This window comes from Euprymna scolopes, chromosome 7 (assembly GCF_053919585.1).
Source record: "Euprymna scolopes isolate OS-2025 chromosome 7, ASM5391958v1, whole genome shotgun sequence".
Lineage (NCBI taxonomy): Eukaryota > Metazoa > Mollusca > Cephalopoda > Sepiida > Sepiolidae > Euprymna > Euprymna scolopes.
This window is the reverse complement of record NC_136488.1, coordinates 144,004,894-144,024,681: the sequence shown is the minus strand read 5'-3', so window position 1 is coordinate 144,024,681 and position 19,788 is coordinate 144,004,894. Positions and strand designations below refer to the sequence as shown.

Sequence of the window (19,788 nt, the reverse complement as noted above, 5' to 3'; positions counted from 1 at the left end):
ACAATTTTAATGAATTATCATTATGCCAGATCAAACATACCCATTCCTGTGTCTTGATACATCTTCTATTATCATATGTGATCAGTTTTCTATAATAGTCAACCATATAGGAGCCTATTCGTGGCCACACACACACACACACACACACACACACACACACACACACACACACACACACACACACACACACACACACACAGACGTTCAGCTTTAAATTATAGATACGCACACATGCTTGAATCATTGGATTATAACCACTACCATTACTTGTCCACTTTATAAACACACACACACACACACACACACACACACACACACACACACACACACACACACACAGCAAATCGAAATCTTAACTCATTGTTTTTAGGGAGATAACTCTATTTTACTAAAGTAGTTGAAAAAATCATTTTATCTACAATTACTTGAATGCTTTGTTTAAGAAAAATTATTATATCGTCACATTTTACATTCTTTTTTGTTATTAGTGTTATAAATGTCATAAAACATAAATGAAGTAGTTGAAAAAAATCATTTTTTCTTACAATTCTTAGTAAACTAAAATTATCTCCCTTAGAACAATAAATTAAGATTCAGAAGTACCATGTGTGTGTGTGTGTGTGTGTGTGTGTGTGTGTGTGTGTGTGTGTGTGTGTGACTAGAAAACTAAAGAAACAAAATACATAATGAACATGCAAGAGAATTTAAGTCACAAGTGAAACAAGGGAGGCAACTACATCTACCAGAATTAATGGGAATTAACTAAGACAAAAAAGGGGGAATAACTGGGTTATGATAATTATGATACAGTCTTAATAGTCCTTGTTGAAAAATACAATAGTATGTTATAACAAGAATTTATTATTTTTAATTCAGAATTTGTTGGTCATGCAATGAGATGACATATACGTGACTGTATTATATCCGAGTTGTCCTTCTAAACTAGTTGTCCTATGAGAGTATAGTCGGAGTAAATGTGAAAGTTATATAGATGCCAGTTAAGATTTTTCGGCACTTGTGCAGTTTAACATCTCCAAGAAAATTAATAGTTAACATTTTAAAGATTATGACATTGGAGTTAAAATCAATTTAGTACGAAATCTGAAGAAAACACTTTGTTAAATGAGTAAATATGCGAGAATTATCTGTTTATTTTAGGTACTTACAAAAATGGTGGAATGAAGATAGAAGGTGTTGCGGACCAGGATATAAATACCCTAACTCGCTACAAGAAAAAATAATGAAACGAATTGAATGAAAGAAACAAAGAACTCAAATGCTGGAATAAAATAAACATGTCGTTTATTTTCTGTTGAGAAATGAAAGTCTTGGGTGTACACGTGTTCATTCGGCCGTTGACGACTACGCGCGTGGAAGAAAAGGGGAATGCAATAGAGAAACGCAAAGTGGCAAGGCGGCCTGTAGAAAGAGAGGGTTAAGCTCAGTAGAGAGTCGTGCACATGTCTGTGTTGATGGACCAAAACCGAAGGGGAGATAGAGTGAGAAAGTCAATCCAGTTCATGGAGAGAGAAAGCGTATACAGTGTACGTACTGTCTGTTGGCTTTTTGTCCCACATAGTAGCAAGTGGTGTGAGGCACGTGCGTGCGTGCACCTGCCAAAAAGGCACGCTGTCGGTCTGTAGACCGCCCAGCTAGGAAGCTGGTCTGAAAAGGCTGGAAACAGCTTGTCTTTTGCTTTTATACTTGTTTCCGATGGTCTTTTGCGCATGTGTGGATTTCCTTTGAAAGGAAGTGACGTCGTCCATCTGTGCTTACATGTGCATACGTGTGCACGTATGTGAGTCCATGTGTGTGCGTTAGCATGTGTGTGTGTATACACGTGAAATGTGAGTGTATATACGCGAACGTGAATATATGTACGTGTGTGGACGTGCGCGCATATGTTTGTGTGCGCGTATGTATATGACAAGTAATATGGCTTGAAATGTAAACTCGTGTTTTTGTGTGAGACTAGAAAAGGTTCGCGCAAGGGACATAGTTTTGAAAGCTGGTTTATCATAATTTTTTTTGTAGATTTCTTTTTGATTGTATTTGAAAGATTAAAGACTAAAATTAATTTCCAAAATGAAAAAAATATTTGTACGCATGAAAAAAAAAGTTATGAAAAATGTTTTCACAACAACCTAACTAATTCAGCTAAATTTTGAAGTTAAATTCATTGTAAAAATTCTATGAAAGATAAATATCAGTTTTCTGGGTCTATTTTAAAGATAATTAGTGAAGTAAAGTCCTAAGATATTGAATTAAATAAAAAAAAAAATACCTTGTTTGTACGAAAAATAGCTTAATTAGCTCCCAAATGCGAGAGATTCTCACTTCGTTTAACTAAAAGAAAACAAAATCCTTGTCACATGGATTATACAGAAGACCAAAATTTTTATTTTCTCCTAGATGTGCATCCATACATTCCTATCGTGAACATTTGTCTAATTTTTACCATTTTTTAATTTAATTATTTTTCTATGTTCTTGCTTTTAACTTAAAGAAAAGTTTTATTTTTCAAGATTATATAAAAATTATGTTACGTCGAAAGTTTCACATTTGTGCAAGCAAGGAAAATATTAAAATCGTACATATAAAAATTATGCGAAACCTGTAATTAAAAAAAATTAGAAATATTTTTTGCAATTATAATTTTTTGTGTGAAAATATTAAATAAACAATGCTTAATTCAATGATAATATTGGTAGTTTGAGAAATTAACTTTTCTTCAAGTTATATGGAATTCATTAATACGAACTTTAGGAGCTTTTTTTTTGTAATGATCCTATAAAAATTAAATATATTTTTTTAATTGTTACAATTTATGATCCTTTATTTTCATAAAAAAAAGCAATAATAAATCCATGCATTTTTTTTTTTTACTACTGAAAATTATAACTTAGCGTAAATTATAACTTAACGTAAATAATGTTTTTTGTTTAAACAAAATAATACATTTCCACTAAGATTTAAAAAAAAAAAAAAAAGGGTGTTCATTATATTCAGTGATCATTATTTAATAAATACTGGAAATTTCATTAAAATGGGTTAATTTCCTGATTTTTATTTCCTAGATAATGACATATTCGATTGGATGAAGGTTACTCACTAAAAAAAAAAAAAAACGAAATCAGAATACGTTTGATAAAAATATGTAAATCAGTATATATTTAGAATTAAACCTATTAAAAAAAAACTAAATTGCAAAACAATCTTTACCATGTATGTATTCATCATGGAATGAAGCTTTCATATATGAAAAACTTGGCCATAAAATACAACAACAACAACAGCAACAGCAACAGCAACAACAACAACAATAAAAGTAAATACCTCACTGCTGATGCAATTCTTTATCTATATAAGAGCCAGGTACGTCCAAGGATGGAATACTGTTGTCACATCTGGGCAGGAGCTGCTAGAAAGGACTTGTCCTGCCTTGATAGAGTTCAAAATAGACTTCGTATCCTTGTGGGGGGGGGGTCCTTTTCTCTTCTCTGCAACCTCTATCTCACAGAAGAGATGTTGCGAGTTTGTCTCTGATGTATCGTTATTTTCATGGAAAGTGTTCGACTGAGCTTCAGTCTATGGTCCCCCCTCGCCAAACTTTCACAAGAAACACTCGTCTAGCTGGAAACGCTATCAATAATTCCCCCCACTCTTTATCTGTGCTTAAACCTAAACGTAGATTCCATGAACAAAGCTTCTTTCTTAGAACTGCACGCTTGTGGAATTGTCTTCCGTTTTCCTACTTTCCGGCTGACTACAATATGGTTGTCTTCAAGTCTAACGTAAACAAGTTCTTGATGAGCCAGTCCATATAAGTTAACAAATTTACCGAATTTCCATTACTAATGATTACTATTATATTGTCCAATTTCTACTGTACACTCTTTAACCCTTATCCTCGAGTGGCCTCTTGGCCTTGATAATGTGGTGATGACTGTGTAAAAAAAAAAAAAAAAAATTATTTAGAGTGGGAGACCAGTTTCACTGAAAAGCCTTTTTAAGGATATGTAGCCATCTATAGAAGTATCTTGAGTGGGAAGTTGTGCAGTGTAGTGTTTGTTGATATTACATTTAAATTTTTACATGAGAACATATTTGACTATATGTCCTTAAAAATGCTATATGGTCCAGAAATGGGTCATTATCATCGTCTGGTGACCCAGAAGTGAATCATCATTGGGTATGCGAAACTGATATCCCATTCTAAATTCTTAAATCTTATTTTTATTGAAAAAATTATTACAACCAAGTTTTTCAGATTGCTTTATATGTAATCACCTAAAAAAACGTAGAATCACTTAAGAAAATTATTATAGCCAAGTTTTTTAGGTTGTTTATATGTAATCACCTTAAAAAGTAGAATTACTTTTTTTTTTACATTAAGCTGGCTGGCGTGAATTAGCATAGGATGCAGAGTTACAATTTTACTGTCTAGCCTACTCTACTATTTAAATTATTATTGGAGGGAGGAGAAATGTAGTTATATCTTTCCTGCGAGACTCCTGACACAACTCAAATACTTTGAACTTGCTGGACTCATAATCTACGCATTGGACAACTAAGACAACAAAATAACCATATCGACTGAATGTGACGTCATACAAAAAAGTAGCATAGCAAAGAGTGGGGGTGAGAGAGGCGATTCACCCTCAGGTGGCACATGCTAGGGGCGGCATTTGGAGGGAGTAAAAATAGAAAATAGAAAAAAATTAAAATAACAAAAAGCTAAAATAAAATCTGAAATTTTATGCCAAAATGAGTTTTTAAGGTCGTAATATGTTTTTGTGTTTTATGTGTGTAATACTGTTTTTAAACAGATTTTTCAACTGTAGTATCGGTGTTATGTCCAATGAAAATAAATATTTCAGGTTGAATACTCCTGTTTTATATAAAAGAACAAGTGAAGCATGCATGGTTCCCCGTGAGTGCACAGTGAACGAGGCATTAAAAAAATAACTAAGTTCAACATTTGCCCTCATCCCCCATTTAGCCCCAAAAGTCCCCAGGGGCGTCAAATCATGGTGAAAATGAACAAACGGTGCAGTTTTAGGCCTTAACATATGTATATTTGAGTTTTGCACCATGCAAAAAAAGAAATGACTAAGTCCATCATTTGCCCCCCCCCATTTAGCCCCCAAAAGTCCCCAAGGTCTAAACATATTTAAATTTGAGTTCAGCACCATGCAAAACTGCTAAATAGACATAAACAGAAAATTTGGGACACATATGGTAAAATAGTCTCAAAAATGGAGTGTTTTTATGAGCTCTAAAGGAAGAGTTATCGCGAAGTATAGACAAACAAAAGTATAAAGAAATCAATTAGTTACAACTTTTCAAAAAGTTTTATAAAAATCCAAGGCATCAATTTTTTTTTTTAATAAGCACAAAAGTGTCAATTTTAGCCATTTTAACACGAAAGGCACCCCTAGGGGAGCAACCGGAGTTTTCCTGGAACATCCGTTCTGTTACTTTTTTACTCATATCATGTTTAATGTTTCTGCAAAATTTTTAAAAATTCCAAGGCGTAGTTATTAAGAAAGGTGTGGACAGACAAACGAATGAACAGACAAGGGTGAATTTACAGGTCCACCCTCCTTTTGTTGGGGGGGAGGGGATCAATAATTTCTTAAAAATTTTTGTGGAATAATATATAATTGTTCTATATGAAGCTCAGATTTTATATTTTAGATCTTTGGTTTCCTTTATTTTTGTATCCAGTTTGCATAGCCAGTAAAATTAGTTTAACAATTTTTTTATGATTTGACTTTTACATTTTTGTTTTGAAAAAAAAAAGTCTTTGGTTTTCTTTGATGACGACTGTATATGTGTACGAGTACTGCAATAAGATGAAAGTCTGCGACTAATAACAGCAGTCTAAAGTTAAATCTTTGATTATAATTGCATAGAAATAAATATTTTGAGGATTTTCTGGACTTTTGAAAGTTAATGGATTATAAATGGCCAACAGGGTTGGGGCAAATCTTACGACCGCCTTAGGTAGCAAAAATAATTGCTACGTCACCGATCTAGCAGCAATCACAACTGTGGTAAATAAGAAAAACAAGAACAAAACCCAAATTAGCTTTTATAAAAACGTTGGTTACATTCGACTAGCTACAACCACTATATAGGATTTCACCCACTCTCTATTTGTGCTTAAATCTAAATGCAAATTCAATGAACAAAGTTTCTTTCCCAGAACTGCATGCCTGTGGAACACTGTACCACTGGCCTGCTTTCCTGGACTACAATATCGTAGCCTTCAAATCCAATGTAAGCAAGTTCTTGTTAGGTCGCCCTCATAAATAATCAAATTTTACATAATTTACACCATTAACAATTACTATACTACCACCTTACATTCATTAACCCTTATCCTCGAGTGGCCTTCAGGCTTTGATAAATAGTGACTCCCAATTAAAAAAAAAAGAAACAGTATGTCTATACACAAACACTAGAAGGAAGGTAATATTTGATATGAAAAACTTAATACATTGCATAAGCAGTTTCTGGTACAGCTCTAAGATTTGAGAATGAAATGATATGGGATACTGCAAAATCTTCAGGCATTGCTGCAGCAATGTTGAAGGCTGCAGGTGAAGCAGGCCTTTTGATGATCACCGACTTGACAAACCAGATATTTAAAAAAAAGTTTGTTCTGAAAGATAGTGATCTTAGTACAATTTGTGAACTGTTATAAGCGCGTAAGAGGAACTCGACAGGATTTAAAGTTAATGGATTCAAGTCCTGTTGTTAAGGGAATAATTGAGCAGCAAATATGGAGTTAGATAAGCATAAATCAAATGCAGTTTAGTATTATGCATGGTCAAAGTACTAGTGGTACTTTAGTTATCCTGAAGCAAATACAATGAATATTTTCTCTTCAATTGTCATCCAAATATGAAAAATATAACCTTTCAAAGTTGTAATCTGAAAATAGCATTTGAAATCTTTTTGAGAAAAAAAAAAAGAAGATCATGTGATATTTGGAGCTCAAAAAGTTTTTTGATCTCAGTATTTTTTTAACTAGATATTCCATGGTGCATTTTACTTAAATAATCAATTAATATTACACCAGAAAAAAACCCTTACTGTGTCACATAGACAGTCTCAAACAATGTGGATGTGACGTTTTTGATGTTATATTCAGTAGATCAAAAATTCGCCATTTTGTTTTCATTCATTTCATGATCTTTAATAACTATTGGAGCAAAAATTAATAATTCTAATCAATAATTTCAGCTAAACAGAAATTCTGTGACAAACATTTAACTCCTGAACAGATTGAAAATATGTTACATGCGATTTTTCACTAAAAGCAGACGACTTTCTTTATAACACTCACATTTGACAGCATTTTGTTGCTATCCTTATGAGGTAAGACCAAAAATTCAGCACTCAAAGTTAGGACGCTGGAAGTGGACTCGGTTTACCTAAATATGGAACGGAACTGAAGTCACTAAACATGAAACGAAATATGGAACCATATGGAAATAATTTATTTCTAAAATTATTTTAGTTTTAACATATGTTATCATGAAACAATAAAAAAAAATTTCATTTTTTTTACATTTTTATAAATAGTTTTTTTTTTTTGACACTTGTGTTATCACTAAAAAAAAAAACTAATGACAATTTTTATTATTTACATTTCTATAAATGGTATCTTTTTGAAATAATATATTTTTGTCTTTCACAAGTTTTATCACATAATTTTTTCATAAATAATCTATGAAAGTATTTTATTAACACTTCTTGTGTTATCACCCCCCCCCTCCCCGCATAAAAATGTTTATTATAATGAATAAAGGAATTTTGTAATAAATAATGTATGAAAGTTTTTATTAATACTGTTTGTGTTATCGAAACAAAACCTCAACCTATTTTAATCATTTGTCTTATCCAAATCGCTTTCAATTGTGGTGCCATATGCAAATTACACCCTTTCATCATAAAAGCAATAATCCATTACCAGCTGGCACTCGTAAATGCTGTTAATCAGTTAATCTACAAAATGCACACATTGTAAAAATAACATCTCCTAATGGACAAACCGATGTACATAGTGTTGTGATCATGTAAGGACCTGGAAAGAAGATGCAGCTCAATAATTAGTAAAAACAAAATATATTGAACAGAAAAGTAAATACAACAAATGAAGAGCGTGGTTATACGTCAGTCCGACTGCCATGTGTACAAGACATGTGGATAACCTATGTGCTAATGCCAAGAGACATATTCTCCCAGGCATTATAATAAGTGGAAGAGTTCATTATTATCTGTAGGGTGGACACAGCACAACACATATAAAGTTAAGTAGGTCAGATTTTAAAGTCAGGCCTAAATAATAATCAAGCAAACATGTCCCTATTTGATTCAGGGTAGCCTATTTTTTTTCCTTATTTTTCTCCACCATATTATTTGCACAAATAGAATTAATTTTCATTCGTTTTTATTCATAGTAATAATTTGGCCAGGTAGGAGTAATCATAATGCAGATGCATTTTGTTTTAATATATATATATATATATATATATATATATATATATATATATATATATATATATATAAATAAATAATATATATATATATATATATTATTTATTTATTTATACATATATATATATTTTATTTATTTATATATATAAATATATATATATATATTTTTATATATATATATTTTTTAAATATATATATTTATTATACATATTTGTATTATGAATTATTTTTAATATAAATTATAAAGGAACAGATGTCAATTAACTTGCACATTTTTTTAATTTTTAAAAAAAAATCTATGATAAAAAAAAAATTACAGTCTACTTCCAACGTGATTTTTTTTTTTTTTAATTATAAAATAAAATAACCAATTTGAAACCGGAAACAGACAGCTATATTTTTTGTTGTTTAAAAAATTTTGGAAAGGAAATTGTTTTCATGATTATTCAAGCTATTGTTGATTCAAATTTCTTATTAGGACGTAATTACTTTTTAGCAAAGCTCATAACCCGTTAGAACTCATACTTAACCCAAGACAAGAATTACCGAAGAATTACATTTTCAGGAATTTGAAGACGGGTTATTGATGTAATGAATATGAGTTAATCTGGTTCCTTTCTCCTTGTAGAAAATGCACGTATAAATTTTATTAGCTTCCTTTTTCGAATATGCATGGATGTATATGCTTTTATCTGTCAGTTCCTTTGCACCTTAGTGACACACGCTTGTTAAAATATCTGCCGTGTTCAATAACAAAACAAATTCAGTTTATCAACAATATGATTTATTTAGACAACCCAGCTCCATGTTTGTGGAGATTGAGAGACGTGGATGGCAACAAAAAAGGCGATCACACGCGCATCTTGTCTGCTTTGATTCATCTTTCCTTTGTCTGTCTTCTATGTGTCCCTTGCTTGTTTATATTGACTGAATTCTTTGTTCCTTTGTCTAGCACTGACATCACACCCAGGCCAATTTATAGGACGTATTTCATCATTGTTCTATTTGCTATTCTTTTGATAAACTGGTGTTTTCCAGTATTGTCTGATTCCAAAACCCAACCACAATCCAACGCAAGTATCTAGATAGGACTTATAAAAAAAATAGGTCAAGTATGCTTGCACATATTGCGCATGACTGACAGAACTATTTTGCAAAGCTTGTTTTTCCATTAGTGGCAGGGATTTTCTCCAGAAGACCCCAACAATCTTTCATTAATTTATTTTTTGATGTAATAAATAGATTACATCCAGGTTCTTCCTCTTTACAAGAATATGATTGGCTGGTTGTGACGAGCATGCGTGGAAGCACTCAAGAATTGTATCCAAATGTCTTAGTCGGGCATTACCTACATTGAAAATGAATTCATCCAAGGGCAATAAAAAGCCGATACCAGAGTCGTTCGGAGTGTAACTGCCGAGATTGCTCAGGTAACATATCGTGTTAAGTCATTTTGTTTGGGATTGTGTCATGTCGAATCGTCTGAGGTGTTCGGGCTCAAATATGAGTACATCCGGGTTCTTTCTCTTTACAAGAATATGGTTGGTTGGTTAAGCCATAAATACTGACTGGTAGAGCCACCTAAGAGATGTTGTAAGGTTCACTGCAAGCTTCATACTAGCTCTCACCATGAACCCTTATCATCTAGTGACCTTTGGACCTTGATAAGTGGTTATTCCCTTGTAAAAATACAAAACAAAAAGGAACCTCTCGTTTAGTAAGGCGACTTCTCAGATTATTACTAAAAACTGTAGCAAAGCTCACTCAGCTACTTCAAAGAGTTACAGAGTGCACACGGTTGCTGTGTTTTTGGGGCTTGTGCAGGTTCCTTTATACTTCTCGACACTCTGCTTTACTATTGATTTCGTTGTAGGTGTTTGCAGATGTTTCCTTCCCATTGTTTGTAATTTGTATTTGACTAGAAAATCATTGAAATTATTTGTATTGGCACAGATAAAGACGAACAATGTAGAAATTTACTTGCGGTTGCAAGCTTTCTTCCTATTTTCGCCAAATAACTTTTGGATTATTTCTGTCGACTTCATTACCGAATGTCCATGCAGTGTACCTTTTAAAGCCTTCTTCTCCAAGAGCAATTGCCCTAGAAAAGAACGTTCCGTCAAGGGATTCGCTAATCCTATGAAATATAAGCGTTAGCACATCTGCTGTAGATCTAGCAGAACGGACACCATATTACATGTCACTAAGAAGGTAATTTTTGCTAAGGTGGTTGACTACTTTTCTATTTAACACAGATTCCAGCAACTTACTCATGACGCACAGGAGACTTATAGGTCTGTACTGAGAGGGAGATAACCAATCACCTGAATTCTTAAATACTGATGAAGTTTTCTAGCATGTTGGAAAGCAATTCTCCTGAAGACAGCTTTGTAAGTATGGGAACTAGTTCTGGTTGAAGCTTTTTGTGCACTAAAATTGGAATGCCCTTGGGGCCAGTTGCTTTACTGGAATCAAGGTTTTTGATTCCAGTAAAGCACGTTATGCACTTTAAATTCTCAATGTGGAAAAATTATCATATCTAATAAGGTTCATGCTTCTTGGCAACCCTGTTATTGCAAACTGTTAGCTTCATATGTATGGGACACTCACACACACATACACACACACACACACACGCATGTTTCTTAAACACATAATGATTTTATTTTCCCTCCAAAAAAAAAACACACGTCATCCCTCTCAAAATGAAAATTTATAACCATGAACTTTTTGCCTTTTCTTCGAGGCACACATTAGCAAAAACTGTTTAATGAACACTTGTTGCAAAAACCTTAACGTTAATATAATTTGAATTACTTTTTTTTAAACGTGTTAATAAATGTCATTTTATCCCAATACAGCGATCTTGAGGTCTTCGTTGGATGTCGTTATTTTTCCAAAGTTATTCACGCCTTTTAAATTTATGTGGATGTGGATGTGACTTGGCGGAATCCTTCTGTGTCTCGCTAAATTTATTATTAACGGTCCCAGTGATACTCTACCACTTTCGACTTACTACGAATAGGTAAATGCTGACTCACAAGCTACAATCCTATATATGATGACTCTGCCGTGAGTCCTATATATATAAACGGCTATATGTCTGTATGTTGGTCTGTCTGTCTGTCTGTCTCCATATTTTCAAACTCTATCGCCTCTGAAACTAAAAATTGCAGAGCGGCGCTACAGGTCTCAAATGATTGGATTTTTTAATGGCCTGTTCTTTTATAGGTCCTTAGCCGGTTAAAATAGTTTTTAAGGGATCAAAAATGGATCAAAACTGAAAAATAACGCTATACATTTTGTAAATTCATGTTAGTTTATTTTTAATTTTAATTTTTAATCAGGTCATACGCGTGTCACGTTGGTACAGTGGTAACGTCACCAGCTTTATATGCTACAGTTTTGTTTTCGGTTTCGATTCTAGCTGATGGCACACAAAAATTTTTTTTTTTACTTTTGAAATCACGACTCTATAATAATATATATGTGATCTGGACGAATTAAAATATCATATTTATTTGATATATTCATTATACACTCTGTAATTACATTGAGCTTCTTAAATAAGGATTGGTATATATAAAAAGGAAATGTAAGTAAATAAAGAATATTCCCACAGAAATATATATATATATATATATATATATATATATATATAGTTGAGCACTTTCTGTTGAAATGTAAAAGTCGGTCATTCGAGATCGTGAGAGCTGAGTCACTTGATCACTGTGGACCGTTCTTGTATAAATTTTATGCCTTTATGAACGTTAAATTTTACTTGAATATTGTTGTAGTTGATGGTGGCATTGTGGTTTGTTTCTTGTTAATAGATCGAGATGGCTTCATTGCTGGGTTCAAATCCTACGACTAACGGTAATCATAACTTCTGTCACTGATGATTCCAGAAGGATGAAACACTAGTGTAGAGAGAGAGAGAGAGAGAGAGAGAGAGAGAGAGAGAGAGAGAGAGAGAGAGAGTAATATATATATATTATAATATATAATATACATATATTTCTGTAGAAATACTCTTTATTCATTTACATTTTATTTTTATATATACCAATCCTTTTTTAAGAAGCTCAATGAAATAGAGCGTATAATGAATATATATATATATATATATATGTATATACGTATATATATATATATATGTATATATATGTATATATATATGTATATATATATATGTATATATATATATATATGTATATATATATATGTATATATATATATATATATATATATATATATATATGTATATATATATATATATATATATATATATATATATATATATAGAGAGAGAGAGAGAGAGAGAGAGAGAGAGAGAGTAATAGAGAGAGGGAGAATAAAATGCGAAAGTGAATACACCACAAAATATAAAAGGCATAATCACGTTTAAAAAAAAACAGCATCAGACTAATATTTCGATTTGAATGAAGCTTCATCAGAGTGGATCTGCGATGGACATTTGAAATTATTTATACCGATGTGAGAAGGAGCGAATTGAAAGAGATGAGTTTTCTTCATCTTTAGTTCTTTTATGAAACTATTGACTTTTTGCGCGTGCGTGTTTGCTTTTATGATTTTGGTTTTATTAAACATTAGTTCAATTGATTAATGATTAGAAATGTACGGTGTTGTGTCATGTCACAAAAATAGCAGATACAATAGCAAGTTTTTCTTCTCCAAATTTTAAGAAATTTCGAATCACAGAGATTTGGTCTTGCCACACACACACACACACACACACACACACACACACACACACACACACACACACACACACACACACATCCCTACAACCACCTTCCTTGAAAATGCTGTTGTCAAACCTGACATAATTATATGGAATAAGTCAGAGAGAGTTGCAACCTTGGTTGAAGTGAGCGTCCCTAATGATGGAGGTCTGAACAGAGCTGAAAGAGAGAAACAGACCAAATACTAAGGTTTCACGTATGATATGAAAAGAAACTGGAATCTTAGGGAGATATCAATCATACCAGTTATTATAGGTGCTACAGGGTTTATGAAGAAGAACCTGAAGTCCTACCTAACTAATATTCCTGGTGAACCAAGTGCAAAAGAGATCCAGACAATTGCACTTAAGGGAACAGCAAGGATACTAAAAAGAGCTCTTGGTTGGTTTCAATAAAAAGCAGGGCAATGTTGGCAGCTGGTTTGGCTGCCCCATACCCAGCATTACAATCTTCAAAGAAAGAAAATGAAAAAAAAACAAAAAAAACATGAAATTATAATTACAACGCTGTACTCACCCTTTCCTTTTTAGTATAGCGGACAACTTTTTTAAGGTAAGGTAAATATACCAAGGTGCCATCGCTGTTGCTTTCACTTAATAATATCTGCAAATATATAAAAAAAAAAATGGAAATTGAGTTTTATAAACAAAACATTTTCAACAAGTTGAACTTAAGGATCTTTCTGTTGAAATTGGGAATTTTTCTGTCAAACCTGGCAATCTGCATGCAATTTCAAAAAACCTGTGGCTTAACGGATAAAGTCAAATTCATTTCTAAGTGACACTTTTCTGGAAGTTGAAGGTTCAATCCTAAGTGTAGGCGATATGAGTAATGCAATTGCGAATTACTTAAAACTTCTACCCATTCTTAGCTGATAGAGCGCGAGCATGCTACCCCCCCTGTGGATTAAATAAAGGGTCCCATTTGAAATTTTGTGCAGATTCCCGAGTTCAACAAAAAGATTCCCGAGTTCAACAGAAAGACTTCCAAGTTAACACCTGAATAAGGTCAGAGGTTTATGTTTCTGAATTTTTGAGATGAGGATTGGTTATTCATATTATTTGGATTCTTCAGACTACTGTTCTCATCTTCAGTGTCATTTTCACAACATTTCGATTGATGTAATCTCCGACCATCTCCAGATGTATCTTGTCAAGCTCGGGAATGTGCAAGGACCCATGATGCAATGGTTAGAGTACTTGGAAAAAATCAATTGTAATACTTATATTTTCTTTATCGCTCTCCCTCGATCCAGGACTGTACTATAATCAATCATATCTCTGACAGCATAGATGTAGCATTCTCCCTAAACACTAGCACCCAAATACATGTATTTAGTGACACAATAATTAGCTTGGCTTCTTCTCTAACTACACAGACATAGTTGGTAGCATCATCCATAACTTTTCTATATCTCATTCCTTGACACAGACAGTAAAGCTCCCGATCCATCTTCCAGATTATCAGGAACTGCAAGTCTCATTTCTGGACCTATTTCTGACTAAAGTTCCTGAGGATTGTATAACAAATGCCCATTGCGCACTCGAGAATGCTGATAATGCTGTGATAATGATAGACATCACTCTAAACTCTTGATCGCAATTTGAACAGCCGTTGCTCAAAACGACAAGGTACTACAATAAAGCTGATTGGGATGCCATCAGAGATCACATCAGAGATCACATCAGAGATCACATCAGAGATGCCCCATGGGGAAATATTTTTTCTCTTCCAGCAGGACAGTGTGCAAATGAGATCACAGAATGGTTCAAAGCGGCAATTGAAGCACATGTTCCCACACGAAAGTTCTATAGCAAACCCCACTCTCCCCAATGGTTTACTTCTACTTGCACAGCTGCCATTGCTCAAAGACAACATGCATACTGCAGATTTATCCGGCATAAGTCCAGTACAAACAGACAAAAGTTTATAGAAGTTAGAAGTAATTGTAAGGAAGAAATAGCGACAGCTTAGAGAGAATATACTGGAACCACCAGAAAATGCAATGAAGCGCAGAAATTAGGAACTCGTGATTTCTGGAAAATCTATAACAGTGTAGTAAATAATGGGCAATCAACAACTGCTAACATGCTTGGCTGTCAGTTTGCCTCAAACTCTACTTTAGACCCAGCAAACCACTACCTCCACTTTGCGTACAGAAACCACACCCGATGATCTGAAAATCACCTCTTCTCAAGTACATCGTATCATAAAAAAACCTAGACACCTCAAAAGCATGTGGACCTGATATCATCCCGGCTGTACTATTTAAAAAAAAAATGCTCCACTGAGGTTGCTTCAGTTCTCTCCAAACTTTTCAAAAAATTCCTTAACGAATCTTGCTTTCCTTACTAAATATATCTATGGCTTTTGACAGAGTATGGCACGATGATCTTCTCATGAAAATCAGATCCTATGGTATTACTGGACGAACACTTAACATAATTAAATCCTTCTTGAATAAGAGAAGAACCCAGAGTGTACTCGATGGCTGTATGTCAAAACAATATAATATAAATGCAGATGTACCTCAGGGGTCGATCCTTGGAACCTTATTTTCCTGATACTCATAAATGACCTCCCTGATAAAATTGTCTCTGAGATGGGTATATTTGCTGACGACACCATGCTCTATAACAGGTATGAGGGGAAAACGAATGAACACATATCCAAGGCAGAAACCCTAGAAGACCTCCAATCTGTAATGGTATGGGTACAAAAATGGATGGTCACATTCAGTGCTGTCAAGACTAAGCTCATTTCCTTTAATAATTACAAGAAACCTTCTCAACCACCAGTAGCTATGGTTAAAGATACGTTACCTGAAAATACTTCGTTCAAACTCCTCTGCTTAATGGTCACAGGGAACAGATACATTGAAGGCAATGCGAAAGCTGCTGCGAGGAAGGTGGGGATCCATGTATGGATATTGTTGTCACTTTGGGCTGATGCATCTGCTGCTAGTTTCTCACTCCTGAACAGGGTTCAAAAGGGAGTCGTCAACCTAATAGGTCCCAAACTGTCATCTAAGCTTCAACTTCTCCTATTGACGAAATATTGTATCCCTCTGCCTGTTTTACAAGTATTTTAATAGTAGATGCTTCAACGAACTACAAGCCCTTGTACCTCCTCGATGTAAATACCTCTGACAAACCCGACAAGCAGCAAAGTCCCACCCCTATACAGTAGAGATCCCTAGATGTCAGAAAGCCTTCTACTTTAATAGTTTTTTCCCCCAGGACTGCTAGACTTTGGAATTCCCTTCCGGGTTCCTGCTTCCCTAACTGTACTGACATGCAGAAATTCAAGTGTAATGTAAACAGACATCTTACTGCTCAGCTCCCTACACCTTATGTCCCAGATAGTAGCCCTCTACATCAAAGTGACACTGTACCTTGTTTGGGGTAAAAAAAGTAATTTCGACAGAGGCGACGAATTTTCATGAGATTGGTATCGTTTTGAAGCTTGATTTTTCAGACGACAAATATAAAAAAAATGGCTAAAAACATTAATTCCTTCACTATCAGCTTGGTACTTTTCTACAGAGAGGGGTCGCTTTTTTCGTCAATATTTTCGAAAGTCATCCCCTCTTTTTGATTGACTAACGTTAATTTAAACCTACGTCACTTCCGGTTTGGCGATGGGCGCAACAGTAAAGACGTCACATATTTTTTTCCTCCTTTGTGGTACACATTCTAGCCTGCCTTCCTATTACCACTTTTTTTTTTCTTTTTTTTTTTTTTTGCTCAACACACACCTCCAAACACCCGGGCAACGCCGGGCACTCAGGCTAGCATCATAGAAAGTAAGAAAACGAAAAAAGAAAAAAAAAAGAAAAAGAAAATCATAACAGACGATAATTTTCAAATGAGAGTAGTTGATCCAGATCTATGGCACACCTAACAACTCAAGTATGCTACATGTCAAATTTGCTGCAATTCTTAAAGTAGTTTTGAACACTATACGTGTTTATTATTTTGATGTATTTTAGTAGTAGTAGTAGTAGTAGTAGTAGTATTAATAGTGGTATTATTATTATTATTATTAGTAGTAGTAGTAGTAGTAGTAGTAATAGTAGTAGTAGTAGTTGCCTCTATAACACACCTAGCAACCCAAGGTGCTCCTTGCCAAATTTGCTGCTAGTCTTCAAGTAGTTTTGAACACTGTAACTGTTTGTTTTGTTTTGTTTTGTTTTGTTTTGTTTTGTTTTGTAGTAGTAGTAGTAGTAGTAGTGGGGGGTGGTATTATTATTAGCAGTAGTAGTAGTAGTTGATTACTCCATAACACACCTAGCAAACCAAGAATTCTAAATGTGTTGCTATTCTACAAGTAATTTTGCACCTTATAAGTATAAGTGTTTGTTGTTTCATTATTATCATTATTGATCTATATATAAATGTGATTTTTTCTGTCCGTCTGTCTGTCTGCTTGTCGGTGTGAGGAACGGTCTCTACCAAACTATTCTATCAATTTTTGGTTTACAAACTTGAGACATGATATATAAGGGATTTGGACCTAGAGAACAAATTCGATTTGGTTTTTAGTCCATAAAAATAGCTGCTAAGTGGTCAAAATTGGGAAAAAATTGTAACTTGGCAGGCGTAAGTCGACTAAACGTGTTATTTCTACACATGCGCAAGTATGCATTTATACATTTAACAATATTGTTTTCTAAAGTTCCAGTAATTATTTCCGTACCCTTTAAGAAGTAATTTTTTTTTTAACAGATGAGCACTTCCTGTTGAAATGTAAAAGTCGGTCATTTTACCTGCATGTGAGATCGTGACAGCTTAGTCACTCGATCACTGTACAGGGTGGGCCAAAATAAGGGTCCTATATATATATATATATATATATGATTATATTTAAAGATAGGACCCTTATTTTGGCCCACCCTGTATAAAGTTTATGCCTTTATGAACGTTAAATTTTACTTGAATATTATTGTGGTTGATGGTGGCATTGTGGCTTGTTTTGTTGCTAATTGAGAGAGGTGGCTTCATTGCTGGGTTCAAATCCTACGACTAACGGTAATTATAACTTCTTGCACTGATGATTCCAGAAGGATGAAACACTAGTGTCTGTAAGTATCAAAAATGATTATTTATAATTATATATATATACTAGCAAAAGTACCCGTCGTTGACTGGGTTCAAAAACAGCCTACAGAAAATGGATTCTGATTTATTAAAGTATGATAGGTTATGAAAAGGAAGGGTTGTAAAGAGATAGCTTCGAATTTGGGGGTATCAAAACCATAGCAAAATAGGATGAAAGTAAAACTAAAATAGATAAACCCCATAATTTATTATACCATACCTGTTCACACTGAAACACTTATCACAATATTCTGTGCATCTATATTAAAAAACCTTGTTAAACTTTGTGACATATTTCCATTCTATGGAGGTCAGGCGTGAACGAACACTCATTAATTTTATTATACCATATTTCTTCAAACTGAAACATAATTATCAAAGTATACTTACGCAGATAGATATAAAAAGTCTTTATTAAAGTTTGTGCCTATTTCCATTCTATGGAGGCCAAGCGCGAACGCAGACCCCACAATTTTATTATACCATCCCTATTTAAGTTAAAACATAATTATCAAAGTATTCTTATGTACATCTATATCAAAAACACTTGTGGACGTTGTTTTTAATTTTTTATTTCCATACTTTGTGGACCAGGCACGAATGCAGACCTCACAATTTTAATGAACCACCGTTCTGCCAGATCAAACATACCCATTCCTGTGTCTCGATACATCTTCTATCATTATATGTAATCAGTTTTTTAAAATAGTCAACCATATAGGAACCTATTCGTGACCACACACACACACACACACACACACACACACATTCAGCTTTATATATATATATATATATATATATATATATATATATATATATATATATATATATATATATATACTGGGTGTCTAAAAGGTCGCTGAATGTTTTGAACTTAAATAGATTCTTTATTTTTTATCTTTCTGTAATTTTAACACAATCTGACTGACATTGGGAAATTAAAAAAAAAAAAAAAAAATGCAAAATTCAAACAATCTTAATTAATGTAAAATAATGTCTTTTAAAAGTGTCTATTTTCAGCTCCGCTCTTTCCAAAACATTATTCATGACAGATTGCAGAATCTCTGGATTGCATATATATATATATATATATATATATATATATATATATATATATATATATATATATATATAATCTTTTCTGAAACTGAAAATCTTTGGTCAATTTAGCAAAACTTAATTTTCCTCAAATTGTATTTGAAAACTATTTTCATGAATAATTAATTTTCTACGTTATCGTTTTTTTTTTGTAATTTTTTTATATTTTAATTATTGCGACATGGCAATTAAGTAGATGCTATTGGTTTAACGTAAAACTCAATATTCCGATTTTCGAATTTCGCTATTATAATGAAGAACCTATTATTTTCTTAGATGACTGACTGTGATGTGCAAGTTCGAACAGGATATTG

At 33.4% G+C, this 19,788-nt stretch overlaps 1 protein-coding gene across 4 annotated transcripts in view; it reads right to left on the bottom strand.

The window, feature by feature from the left end:
* LOC145280020 (AP-3 complex subunit delta-1-like) overlaps positions 1–19,788 on the bottom strand; it is a 388,277-nt gene that overhangs the window by 273,755 nt on the left and 94,734 nt on the right. For all 4 annotated transcript variants that reach the window (XM_080131661.1, XM_080131662.1, XM_080131663.1 and 1 more), the window contains exon 2: positions 13,794–13,880. In XM_080131661.1, the coding sequence (XP_079987787.1) occupies positions 13,794–13,880 (87 nt within the window). The remainder of the gene's footprint in view (positions 1–13,793; positions 13,881–19,788) is intronic.